This window comes from Diceros bicornis, chromosome 1 (assembly GCF_020826845.1).
Source record: "Diceros bicornis minor isolate mBicDic1 chromosome 1, mDicBic1.mat.cur, whole genome shotgun sequence".
In the NCBI taxonomy this organism is placed as follows: domain Eukaryota; kingdom Metazoa; phylum Chordata; class Mammalia; order Perissodactyla; family Rhinocerotidae; genus Diceros; species Diceros bicornis.
In genome coordinates, this window is record NC_080740.1 from 42951347 (window position 1) to 42965376 (window position 14030).

General features: G+C 37.9%; 1 protein-coding gene across 1 annotated transcript; it reads left to right on the forward strand.

Annotated features, from left to right (window-relative positions):
* The first annotated feature begins 12443 nt into the window (after positions 1 to 12443).
* Positions 12444 to 13166, forward strand: FTMT (ferritin mitochondrial). Its single transcript, XM_058539514.1, has one exon. The coding sequence runs from the start codon at positions 12444 to 12446 to the stop codon at positions 13164 to 13166; it is 723 nt and encodes a 240-aa protein (XP_058395497.1).
* Positions 13167 to 14030: the final 864 nt, after the last annotated feature.

Sequence of the window (14030 nt, forward strand, 5' to 3'; positions counted from 1 at the left end):
ATATTAGCTCAAGGCTAATCTTCCTCAAAAAAATCAAATGGTATGTAGAGTATGTGCATTATCCAATTCATGTTGTCTTTAGTAAGAAAGCATTTAAAAATTATATCCTTAAAATAAGAAAGTGATAAATGGTTTAATAAGCTAATATTAGTTCGTGAATTAATAAACATGGTGTATTGGTTATCTATTGCTGCATAACAAACTTAGTGGCTGAAAACAACAAACATTTACTATCTCCCAGTTTCTGTGGATCAGCACTTCAGGTACAGCTTAGCTTGGTGCCTCTGGCTCAGGGTCTTTTATGAAATTGCTGTTGCCTGGGGCGAGGTTCTCATCACTCAATGGATTGGGGGAGGATGCCCTTCCAAGGTGCATCAACTGGCTGTTGGCAGGCCTCAGAACACCTGCATCCAAGCTCACTCACTTGTCCCTCCCCACAGGTCAGCCTCACAACATAGCAACTTGTTTCTGCCTAGAGTAAATGAGTCAAGAAAGAGCAAGAGAGAACATCCAAGATGGAAGCCCTAGTCTTTTTTCACCTAATCTTGGAAGTGACATTCCATATTGTTTACCATATTCTATTCATTAGCAAGTCAGTAAGTCCAGCTCGCACTCAAGGGAAGGAGATTTCTTGAGTGTGAACTGAACTTACTGAAGGTGAAGGTCGAGGCCACCTTTCACATATTGTGTTGACACTCTCTTGAAATATATCCTTTAGGTCACAGTTCTGCTTAATCAGCAGCCATTTATTTGTGATGATTGATTCAAATATTTTATATCAATATGATATCTGGCTTATTCACTTATTTACACCTCCTAGACTAAAGGCTCCAATGAGCATATTTAAATATAATTTATTCTTCCATACAGAGTAAGATATATCTTTTTTTTTTAATTTTTTATTTATTTATTTTTCCCCCAAAGCCCCAGTAGATAGTTATATGTCATAGTTGCACATCCTTCTAGTTGCTGTATGTGGGACGCGGCCTTAGCATGGCCAGAGAAGCAGTGCGTCGGTGTGTGCTGGGGGTCCGAACCCGGGCCGCCAGCAACGGAGCGTGCGCACTTAACCGCTAAGCCACAGGGCCGGCCCGTAAGTTATATCTTTAGCCCACATTTGACATTGTAAGAAACCAATTTGAACTTTTTACACTATTTATAATCACCTTCAAATGTAATTTCTAATTACCAAATAATGGTTAAATGCAATTATATTGTTTGGAAATGAGATTATGAAATCCTCTGGTAAAGTATTAGTAAACTCAAGTTTGAAGCATAAATCAAATCTGATGAAGAATGACTTCTGTTTCTGTTTGGCAAGAATTTTTTTCAGCAGACGGGGGTTAAATTGTAGATAGAAAAAGACAAAAATGTAAAAGATAGAAAATTTGATTCATTCCAGATCTATCACTGTAAAATAAGTATCATAACAATTTTCTGGCCCTTCACAATTTTCTAAAGGATCTTTTTTTATATATTCTATATCAGGCTGCTACATTTTTGGCTCTCTTTCTTGAGACAGAAGTATGGTATCAGACCATCAGAATCACATTGGACCCCTACTGCTTGTAATTTTTTTTAAGTAACAAGGGGTCAGACTAATCCTGTGACCCACTGGTATCTCAGAGGATATCATGGTTGGAGGACTAAATCCTTTTAGAACGTCTGTCTCCCTGATCTGGCTCTTGCCAGTGGTTGGCCCTAACTTGAAACTGTTGGATCTGACAAAAGACAGATACTAATGATCATGCATATCTGCAAAAATCACACCTCATAGCACAATGGTCTTCTCAAGGCTTTCAGAACACCCTCTGTAGAAATGATTCATCACTTTCAAGAATGCCATTTTAAAATATTTCTAGCAATCACATCAGCTACCTGCTGAGAATGCTATGAGTTAGATGATTTTAAATGCATAGAGGCAACTTTATTTCCCTTATTGCTTTGGTTATATAAGAAGATATCATTCCCAATTTGGAGGTTATTCATAAATAATAATGCAAGTTCACATAAGAATTGGTCACAGAAACATATATATATATATATGTTTCTTTATATACTGTGAAGAAGAATGAAACACCTTGTCGTCTAAAGTAATGCTGAAATGTACTTTTACCAAAGCATAAAGGGCATTTGTACCAATGTATATTCATCAAACTGCTAAGATTTACAAGTTAAACAATTTAAAAAGGAAATAATGAGTGCTAAGAAGTAAGTTTTATTTAAAAGTTCAAGCTTGTTCCATAGGCCAAAAAAAAAATCTGATTACCAACAAAGCAACATAAATCTCCATTTTAATTCTTACTAGAAAATAGCTCTTTTAACTGTTATTTGAATTCATCAGCTCTAAATTTGAAACAATATGGCGGTCCCTTTCTCTGGATGTGCTTCCTTAGTGTGAAAACAAAGTCTTATTCAAGACCTTTATAAACACAGAAGATATTAGCTTGCCCTGGCAGTGAGAAGGTCTGTGTTTTGAGAACAATTATCATAATTAAAAGACGCCCACGTGGGGGCCGGCCCAGTGGCGTAGCGGTTAGGTTCGGCATGATCTGCTTCAGTGGCCCAGGTTTCACAGGTTCAGATTCTGGGTGCGGACATATACCACTTGTCAAGCCATGCTGTGGCGGCCACCCACGTAAAAAGTAGAGGAAGACTGACAACAGATGTTAGCTCAGGGCCACTCTTCCTCACCAAAAAAAAAAAAAAAAGACTAATTTCTACAGTTACAGAAACAATTATTGAGTGAAGAGGGGCAGTCTCAAAAGTGTCCTGCAGGCACTATACTAAAATATCTCCATATTTCCTTTATTTTAGTTAGTGTTTTCTTGGTAGGTATGCATGAGTGCATGTCATCAATTTGGTGAGTGAGAAAATTCATAACACCATTTTTCTATATTATGAAGATAAATACACAACTTAGCTTTGGGCTTATAAGTAAATGAACCACAAAACTGTGATTTATTAAAATTCATTGCAGATTTTAGACAGAAATATATTCATACTCAAAGGCAACAAGAAATTATTGTAAAGTTTATTGAACTGAAATTTATACTATTTTTACCCCAGGAAAAAAAAGATGTAAGTAAAACCTGTATTCTGCTAACTATATTATGTCATATTTAAGTGGATTAAATTAATAATAACATTGTTAGAAAATATTGCTGGTACTATATGCTGATAAAATATGAATAACATTTTTAAAATGTGATTTAATATAAAAACCATTGAAATACCTGTGACCATACAACAATTTTAGATCCTAGGGCTATCATTGGGAACCTATATTCTAGATTACCACAAACAGTCATTCCCCCTTTCAGCAAGCATACTTGTTCTTAATCTCTCATACCTATTCTAAATTCTAGATACTATTAGTACTATTAATACTATACTAGTACTATTTCCTAACCTACATTGCCATCTCAATTTCTCCCATGATCTTTAGAAATTGTTATTTTGTGTGTGTGTGTGTGTGTGGAAGCTCAGCCCTGAGCTAACATCTGATGCCAATCTTCCTCTTTTTTTTTTTTCTGAGGAAGACTGGCCCTGGGCTAACATCCATGCCCATCTTCCTCTACTTTATATGGGACACTGCCCCAGCATGGCTCCACAAGCAGTGCATCGGTGCGCACCCGGGATCTGAACCGGCAAACCCCAGGCCACCACAGCGGAGCACGCGCCACTGGGCCAGCCCCTAGAAATTGTTATTTCTTATGACCACCCCCACATTTCTTCCATTGCACCACTTCAACAGATATATGACTAGGCTAGAGTCATTTGCCTGTGTTTAGAATTTTCTTTACATATGTACATTTCCCTTCATCTGTGATTATCTGGCCTCTTCAAAAGCCTCTTTTTATATTTTTTAATTAAAAAGTATTGTAATGGAAGTTAAGTAAAATTGCTCTTAATCACATTATTTAAAGTTGTATTAAAAGTTAATATATAAAAAATTAAATCCACATCTTCCTGTCTCCCAATCTATCCAATTGCAATGGTCAGAGGTTACCATGGTTAACAGCTTGAAGGCCAATCTTTTCTGACATTTTACTATGCTTATACATATGTCTTTCTCTCTCTTCCATGTGTGTTTGTGTGTGAGTCTATGTATAGACATTTAAATACACACCTTTTTGTTCCCTCCAAATATGGGATCATGTACGCACACACACACACACACACATCACTTTTTCCACTTCAAATATCTCATGGATATCCCCCCATATTAACATAAAAATAACTACTTTATTATATTAAAGAGTGATATGATATTCCATTGTATGAGTCTCCTATGATTTATCAATGCTCCATTAAAAGGCAGTTTATTTTCAGTTTTTTATTTTTATATACAACACTGCAATAAAATTAACATACATCTTTATGTACTCTTTATGTACAAAAGTTTTTCCATATAATGAATTTCTCAAAGTGGGATTGCTAAATCATAAGGTGTTTTTTAAGATTCTTAAGAACAGGATTTATTTGTACATTCCCAAGAAGTCATACACCCATCCAAGATGTGGTGGTCACTAAATGATGTTAGCAGACTCTAGTTAATTGAGTGGTCGAATATTCTAAAAATAGAACTGACCTTTGTAAACACTCTGAACAAATATAATTGACTGACCCTTTCACATTTTGCTACAGCAATAGATTCTACACAGCATCTGAGCTTCAGTTAGAGAAGCTCCAGTGATAGGCCACTCTTTATTGAAAAGCAGTGTTTTATTCTGTTTGACTATGATACAAATGAAAGCCATCACTCTACTGTCACTAGGTGAGCACTAGCTCCCTTGGTTCTACTGCATTTTAATATACTAATCATTATTGGGAAAATACATCGTGTATTTTGTGAGTGTAGTATACTTGAAAGAATATTGTTGTAAAGCAGGCATTTTGCTATCAAAATATGTAACTCTGTGCCAGTACTATGGCACACAGCTTCTTCATTCATAAAATAAGAGGAATGAAATAGACAAACTCTATGGTCCCTTCTGGTTCTAAAATTCTCTGCTGTAATTCATGTCAATAAAGACAGCATTACCATATTATTCAACTTCTAAAATACTCCTCCTATTTTAATGGAAAATGGAATTATTAGAAACATTTTTCCCAGATCCATTCAGACTGTAAAAAACTGGAGATAAATATATGCATATCCTCTGTAATTTGTAAACTGTCAAAATGGGTATCCTGATTCCTACTGCTTAGTGTTTTGTGAAGACAGTGAAGAATGCACTGAAAAGTGCTTTGTATAGTGTTTAGCACATACAGGCACTCAGTGACCACCATCTTTCTTCATTATGATCACTGGAAAAGGTTTAGAGCTTGTGTTTAAATGCTATATCACTATATCCTGTTTTAAGTTATAAAATTATTCAAAATAGCAGAATTAAATAATCATTATTAAAAATTTTTCTGACATAAAATATGTAATGTGTTAGCCCCTTTAACAAAGAAAAAATAATTTCAAACGTATTTACTCTTGAGCTAATAATGAAAGAGTTAAGACATAACAAGCAGAGGAGTTTACGAAGAATATACTTAGAGTCATCAATCACCATTGGTTTATCTAGGTCCAACCCATGAAGTGCAAGACCTCTGTGTTATATAACCTGAGTAACAATGGCGAACCACATCTTTGGTGGAAGCATCAACCTTGCAGAGTTCTAGCACTTAAAACAGCTATTCCTAGCATATATAAAGGCCAGCACAGGTATGTTTTATGGGTTTTATTATCTCATAAGATTTCAAACTGCAACATATTATAGCAAGCAGGGACATATACACTCATTAAATTCTTTAGAGCTAGAAAGACTGAAGAACTTGGCCCAACTCAAATCAATTTTCTCCTCAAGTGAAAAGTATATACTGCCCATACTGCAGCCAAGCCTCACTGAAATTTTGTCTACACTCTTTCTGCTCCAAATGTAACTCCATCTTCTCACCTTTGGGAACCTCTCATGACTTTTTTCTGCATAAAGCCCTCATCCCCAATCTCTTTTAAGACCATAGTCAAATCTGACCTTCCCTACCAGGCCATCACAAATCCTCCTGCACTTGATTTGAGATGTTATTACACCAAGCTTGTATAAGTGAATGTGGCTCTACCACATTCTTGAATCCATAGAGGCCCTAAAACCCAAGTCTCTTTTACTCTTTCACAGTATCACGTGTTTCTTACTCTTCTAGCATCAGGTGCTCAGGATATATATTTGGAATTGAGTCAAATCAAGTCAAGATTATTCTTTATTCAACCTTCAAGAATATAAGGCTCAAAATCAATATATGTTTACTGGCCTCCACTAATACTGGAGCTAGACAAAAATAAGCCACTAAATGAATTACAACTAAACCATTAAACAAACTACAACTCCCTTCAACTTTCTTCCTTAAGTATTATTTGGAACCAGGAAAGTTTAAGGACTTGAGGGAATTTTAGTCCCCAATTCATTTTATTAACAGTATGATTGAGTGCATTGTGTCAGGTGCCATGCTAAATGCTAGCTACACAAGAGTGAAAAAGATGGACATTCCCCTGACAACAAGAATTTTTCAATTTAGTGGGACAAAAAAGTAAATAGATAATTATAATTCAGTCTCATGACAGGGTAAGTAGAAGGAGTTATGGGACTCCCTGAAGGCTTCTAAGAACCATCTAAGATATGATCAAAAGAACAGAGGAAATTAGCCAGCAGACCAAGATGCAAAAGGAGAGGGGATGGTAGACACAGTTGCAGAGCTGTGGGAAAGCAGAATCAGCAGGTGGGTTTCCAGAAGATAAATCCATGTTAATTTCTTTATTCCCTGTGACAACCACCAAAGGAACTTCTTGGGTTCAACTAAATGTTCATACTTACAAGACTAGCATCATGCCACTCAAAAGGACATAGGACAAGAACCACAGCTTACTGGCAGGATAATATCAAGCATCCTCTCAAGAGCCCTATAAAATGAGTATGAGAGATGCCCTGGCTAAAAAGCCTCATGTTCCACAAGAGTCAATATCTCTTGTAACAACTCCACAGTTTTCATGAACCCCACTAAGGGCATGCTCAGGAACAAGAGTCACCACACTCAGGGAAGCTCAATATTAATTTGCCAATCATCGGTAATTTTTCCACAAGCAAGATTGTCTAGACATATACTCCACATTTTAACAGAGCTAGACAGTTAATCAGTGGTCATAATCTCATGAAGAAGGGGCAAAGTTTTGTTATCGCTTTGCCACACTCCCCCTGTGGTTAGTTCTGGGTGGAACAGTGCTCCAGGTAGTGGACACAGCATGTAGAAGACTGTGGGATAGGAACAAATGATACATTACAGAGTCTAAAAGAAAGTTCATAATACTGAAGCATATTGGGGGGTTGGGGAGAGTAAAGGGAGCTGGGACTAGCAACAAAATAGCCACAGAGGAGCAAGGGAGAATACATTTTGCAGGGCTATAGTTTAATGCAGAACCACTAAAAGGATTAAACCAAGGGAATGATTTATTCATATTTACATTTTAGAAAGCTATCTGTGGCCACTCTATGGACAGTAGATTGGAAGAGCATTAAGAGAGTCTGATATCGTCTCCCCTACAGATCTACTCTCCAACTTTCCCTGCCATGTTCTCTTCGCCAGGGACTGGTCTGAATGCACTACAACGAGTTCCCTACCTTCTGGCTTTTTGTTAGGTTCAGCCTATGTGGAGCCCTAGCTAGAGATATCTGCCGGGAAGGAGCACCTGAGGCAGTGCACATTCCCCTAGGACAGACAGCAGTGTATATTCCCAGTCTTGCTCCAGAGGTATGCTAACTTGCCTGCTCTCTGTCACAGCAAGTCCAAAAACAGCTGGATTTTCTGTACATTCTACAGAGCATCATGTTGGAATGATGGCACTAAGCTAATCAGACTTGGTGAGCAAAAAAGTACTCTGGATATTCAGGAAATAGTGTAGGAGATAACCAGTGGCTGGAAATTGGAGTAGTTTTAGGGGTCTCACAGTTTGAGGCATGCCAAACACCTCCTCCAAAGTAAGACAGGAGTTACTGCACCTTGTACCTCTGACCCTGGATGAATACAATGAATAAAACCAAGTTTGCTAGATTTCCAGCTTTAGAGGCAGCATGTACTACACTTGAAAGTTCAATTCTGACTCATTTATCAGGTGACCTAGAAGGTTTCCCAGTTTTGAATGGATCCCAGAGTGAGGCAAGAAAGTGCCCCACAGCTGAGTCCAACCACTCCCTTTAGAATTTTGAGCGATTTCCTAGTGATCACACACAGAATAGCAATACATATGTGATATACTATGTCTTTTCCCAGACAAATTCCTCTGCTGTTCTCCATTCAAGACCCTCAAATACTCCACTAACAGCAAGTGCATAATCCACAGTGATCAATGGACTTCTCTCCACCCTGGCTTCGTCACATTACAGGCTTCTCACAGCTAGAAATTTTAGAAAGGGCCAGAATCAGTAATGAAAATGAAGAGTTACTTATGTGACTAACCTTGTTTGGATGTAAAAGAGAGAAGAAAATGAAATGAGAAAAGGAGAAAAAATATCTTCATTACAAGTACAAGTAAAAAGCGGTGGAGCTACATTTCATCTTTTTCTTTTCCTCATTATTTATGACTCAGCTCCCAACTATTAACGTAAAAGTGTAGAGTGTTGTTTAAATATTTTACAAGGTAGGTAAATTCTAAAAAATGTTTAGTACTTAAAATCAAATGCTTTAAAGAAAATAATGTGATAAAATGTAATCTATATATTACATAAATCAAAACATGACTTAGTAATCCACATTAATATAGCTCTTTAATTTCCAATTGGCAAAGCGTTCTCACATATGAAATAAATACTTTGTCCAATATATCTACACAAGAGTAAAGAGTAGATATTGTTATTCCTTTGGAGATTAAAATCAACAAAATACAGAGATTTTCGGACAGCCTCAAGTAATTTAAATTAAAGTGAAGCCATCTCCTAATATACTTTATAAAAGTGCATTAGGCTAAGCTGGTATACTTTTTGAAATAAGAATTTCTATCCCCATTCATTTGGGCATCTGAAAAGCATTTATTTGTGTTTATTTTTTTGAAGTGTCAAGCATTGTGCTGAGCCTGGGGATTTAAAAATTAGTAAGATGATAGGTTCTGCCCTCAAAGACACACACACACACGTAAATACAAGGAATTATAACGTGATATGACATATTCTCAATATAAAAAAAAGTACTTTGAAAACAACAAAAAAGTAATGATTAATTCCAAATGATGTTATGTAAGACCTTACAGAGAAGTTAATATATTTGATGGGAACCTGAAAGACGAGATGGGTTTCACGAGGAAGTGAAAGAAGAGAGAAGAGGAAGGTGAGGAAGCAGCGAGAACCCCAGAGAAGCACGCAAGCTGAGGGGGGTGTTCAGAGAAGAGAAGCAGCCACAAGAACTGAGGGAGAAATGAGCTGTGAGGAGTGGTGGGTGATGCTCTAGGTTTGTATTTTTGAAAGAACGACATTAATTTTACTATGAAGACTACAAACCAAAATGCCCATGAGATGAAAACAACACCTATCAGGTCCTTGCATTTTCAAAATCCTGCAAAATATTCGACAGACTTTATAATAGGAAGAAGAAACATATTTTAAAAATTAACATGGGATATTTAAATGTGTATTGTGTTTTATGGCATTGTTTTGCATTACATTCCATGTATTGCATTTGTTTTCTATCTATGCTTTTTATTACCTTGAGGCTAAGCATTTATATGAAGAGCATCATTTTTCCTAAAACACTAGCAGCAGCCGTTGGCATTTAATATCATTCTAAAGAATCATTTTCACAAGCTCTCTTTAGGGAACCACATTTTAGGAATAGCAAAAGTTTGGGGAAAATAAAAGCAAAGATGGGTATAGAGAAGCAAAAATTGCTTGGTGAGAAATTGCTTGGTGAATATCAATGGCATTCTACGAGCAGAGTTTAAGTGCAACTAGATCTTCGGCATCCACCTTTATTTATGGTACACTTTAAGAAGCTCGTTTGAGACCAGGGAGCTTGCTACAAAACTACAAGTTTGATATGTCCATATAATAAAAGAATTTCTACCTCACTACCCATACATGATGGCAACAATATAATACATGTAAGCATCCTTTATAAGCTGCACAGTCTTTCCATATAAGATAACAACTATTGTTTACTGAATAATATAAAATGATTGATTTTGAATAATAGAAATTATTCAATAAAACCTATTAAAGAATATTTTGAATGCTTCTTCTGTGTCAAGTACTGTGATAAGTGCTCTGCATACATTCTTTTATTTAATCCTCTCAACCGCCCACTGGAGGTAAGTAGGATCCTAAATCTACAGGTGAGGAAAATGACCTAGAAAGGTAATCTGACTTGCCCAAGAAAATGTAGGAAAGTAATATAGAGAAGGTAATATACAGACAACATAAAGAGGACCTGAAGAGAAGCAGTACTAATATCAAAGATGCAGATATTAATCATAAGAAATCAAACAACCATAAGACAAGAAGTGGCCCAATATATAAACGGGCAAAATATTTGAACACATACTTCACCAAAGATACATGGTTGGCAAAGAAAGCACACCAAAATATACTCAGCATCATTAATTTTTATGGGAATACAAATTAAAAATACAATGAAACACTAGTATACACCTACTAGAATGGCTAAAATGTGAATTTTAAATTAAAATTAAATAACTGACAATACCAAGCGTTTGCAAGGATGTGAAGGAACTTAACTCGCACACGCTGCTGGTGGGAATGTAAAATGGTACCACCACTTTGGAAAACAATTTGAAGTTTCTTAAAAAGTTAAGCATATACTTACTAGATGATCCAGCCATCCCATACAAATAGTTTCCCAAGAAATTGAGGGCATATAACCACACAAAGATTTATAAATGAATGTTCACAACAGGTTTATTTTAACAGCCAAAAAACTGTATAAACAACCAAAACGTTCATCAGCAAGTGAAAGGCTAAACAAATTGTAGTGTATCCATACAATGAAATACTATTCAGCAAGAAAAGGAACTAACTATTGATACACCCTACAACACGGATGGATCTCAAAGTACTAATGCTGAGTGAAAGAAACCAGGCAAAAAGAAGTATATACTGTCTGATTCCATTTATATGAAATTCTACAAACTAATCTACAACAGGAAATTCTGCAAACTAATCTACATAGGAAAAGCAGATCAGTGGATGTCTGGAATGAGATGGGGCAGAGAGAGGCAGAGGGAGGGATAACACAATACAAGGGGGCATAGGAAACTTTGGGAAATGATGAATATGTTCATTATCTTGATTTTGGTGATGGTTTCACAGATACATACATATGTCAAACCCCATCAGGTTGTACACTTTAAGCATCTGCAGTTTATTGCATGTGAAGTATAGCTCTTTAAAGCTGTTAAAAATGTATATATTTACTTTTGTGTGTCTGTGATATATATTTTTTTTTAGGTTTTTTTAATCTGTGAGAATTACCATCAACATTTTAACAATGGTCTCTCTGGCCAGAGGAAGAATTAGGAATGTTTTGAATTTTCTTCTGTGAGTTCATCCTCATTTTCTCAAGACCCTACATCAAGCAAATATATTTTTTAAAACAAAATGCCATTTTAAATTTAATTTTTTTAAATTGTCTTTTTAAAAATATGTATCTGAAAAAAATAAAAAATATGTATCTGCATTAACAAAAGACAGGAAAGCAACATCAAGTTCAGAGCTAGTTTATATGTTCTTCCTACTTTTCTACAGTACCTGATTTTTTTTACAACGAAGATAAATTCTATATCTAAAAATAAAATGTGTATGTCTTTTTAAAAGAAAACAGTCTTACTACAGACTCTTGAAAATTTGCCCACTATACTGGCAATTATTTCCATACTTAAATTTAGTAAGCTAACTAGAAAGTCAGTTTATAAACACCGGCTTTGGATGTGGACCTTCACTCTCTTTGATGAACTGGTGGTGACTTTTGCTTTACCCTGTTTCTTGCTGGCCTCCGGCATCCCTTAGTCCTTGGACAGAAAAAGGTCCGAGAGGGAGGGCAAGTAGGCTTGTTCAGTACTTTCTTTTACAAGTCACAGTGCCTACTTTTTTGACAGCATTTTTCACTTAGGTGAAATAAATCACAAATGCCCAAGAGCAGAAATCTTGCATCGACGATGGGGGCAATCTTCAGATAAACGGAGCTGTGTAACTGTCATCTGCCTGTGCCTAACCGCGACAGGCGCGCGCGCCCCCGGCCGCCCTCCGCGTGGAACTCGGCGCCTCTGGAAGGGAAGGGGTGTGTGACGCAGTCGCCGTCGCCTCAGGCTCGGTCTGGTTCAGACCTGACGCCCCGGCGCCCGACAGTGCGCTGAGACGGCCTGGCCTCAGTTTCCCCGCTTCGGAAGAGGAGGAGCCATGCTGTCCTGTTTCTTGTTCCTCTCCAAACATATCAACACTTCGCTGGTGTCTCTGCGCAGCGCGCGCCGCGGCTTTGCGCTCTCGCCGCGCTGGCTCCCGGGGGGCCCCTCGGGCCGCCAGACCGCCGCCCCCCGCCGCCCCCTGGTGGCAGCCGCCTCCTCCGGGGACCCAGCCGGGCCCGCCTCCGCCCCCTCCCGGGTGCGCCAGAACTTCCACCCCGACACCGAGGCCGCCATAAACCGCCAGATCAACCTCGAGCTCTATGCGTCTTACGTGTACCTGTCCATGGCCTATTACTTCTCCCGAGATGACGTGGCCTTGAACAACTTCGCCAGATATTTCCTTCGCCAGTCCCGGGAGGAGACAGAGCACGCGGAGAAGCTGATGAGGCTGCAGAACCAGCGAGGAGGCCGGATCTGCCTGCAGGACATCAAGAAACCGGACCAAGACGACTGGGAGAGCGGGCTGAATGCCATGAAGTGTGCTCTGCTCTTGGAAAAGGATGTGAACCGGTCGTTGCTGGAATTGCACACACTGGCCTCAGACAAAGGTGACCCCCATTTGTGCGACTTTCTGGAAACCCACTATCTTAATGAGCAGGTGAAGTCCATCAAAGAACTAGGTGACCACGTGCACAACTTGGTTAAGATGGGGGCCCCAGATTCTGGCCTGGCAGAGTACCTTTTTGATAAACACACCCTTGGAAATGAAAACAACTAGAACTAAGCCGCAGGGTGCCTTCCCCACCGCCAGAGTCAGCTGTCTCCTGCTTTCTTGCCCTTAAAATGTACCTCCACCTTTATATTCTTCTGCTATACTCTTCCTCCAATAAAGTAGAGAAAATGTCTTTAGCCCCATGTTAACAAGGGCATTTTGCCCAGATCAAGATACTTCTTCCAGCCTGAAAGGTAGCCCAGGATGCTATGGTACAAAAAAGACTGCAAAGAAGCTACTGAAAGAAGATGCAAACTAACTTTCTCCAGTTACCAAAGATTATTCCAGGCCATGAACCTTCATAAACTTTTGGGATTTTCAACTCAACAGGTGTCTGTTATTTTCAAGACCTTATGCTAAAAGCTAAAGTGGGGAAAATGTGTAAGATATACAAATAACTATAACAAGATAAAGAGTATATAGTACTATAAGAATCATACGTGCAGAATTCTGTGACAACTTTTACCCTTTCCCAAAGTGTGTTCCAAGAAACAGTAATGTCTGGAGATGATCTATTTTAAAGGATTTTGTGATCAAATAAATTCAAGACAAGCTACATAAGGTATCAACACCTGCCTTGGAAAGTCATAATGTCTATTAGCATTTTAAGGGCTCCAGGAAGTCTTGCAATTAAAAACAAAAAACAAAAAACAAACCAAAGACTTGGATTATCTTTGTTTAGCTCAGTGTTTCCCAAACATGTCCAATCTCAGCTTGTTTTTTTTTTTAAGTGATGGTAATATAACTATCCAGGTCTGCCTGCTTACAGACTGTATACACTTCCCTGATAATGCCTCCCTTTTAACATACCAAAAAGAGTGAATACACTGCAGAAAACACCTTTCTATGGCCTTTAAAATGAAGGGGAGA

What these genes read in the sequence shown, in the direction of transcription:
- FTMT (XM_058539514.1), top strand. Translation starts at nt 12,444, where the DNA reads ATGCTGTCCTGTTTCTTGTTCCTCTCCAAACATATCAACACTTCGCTG.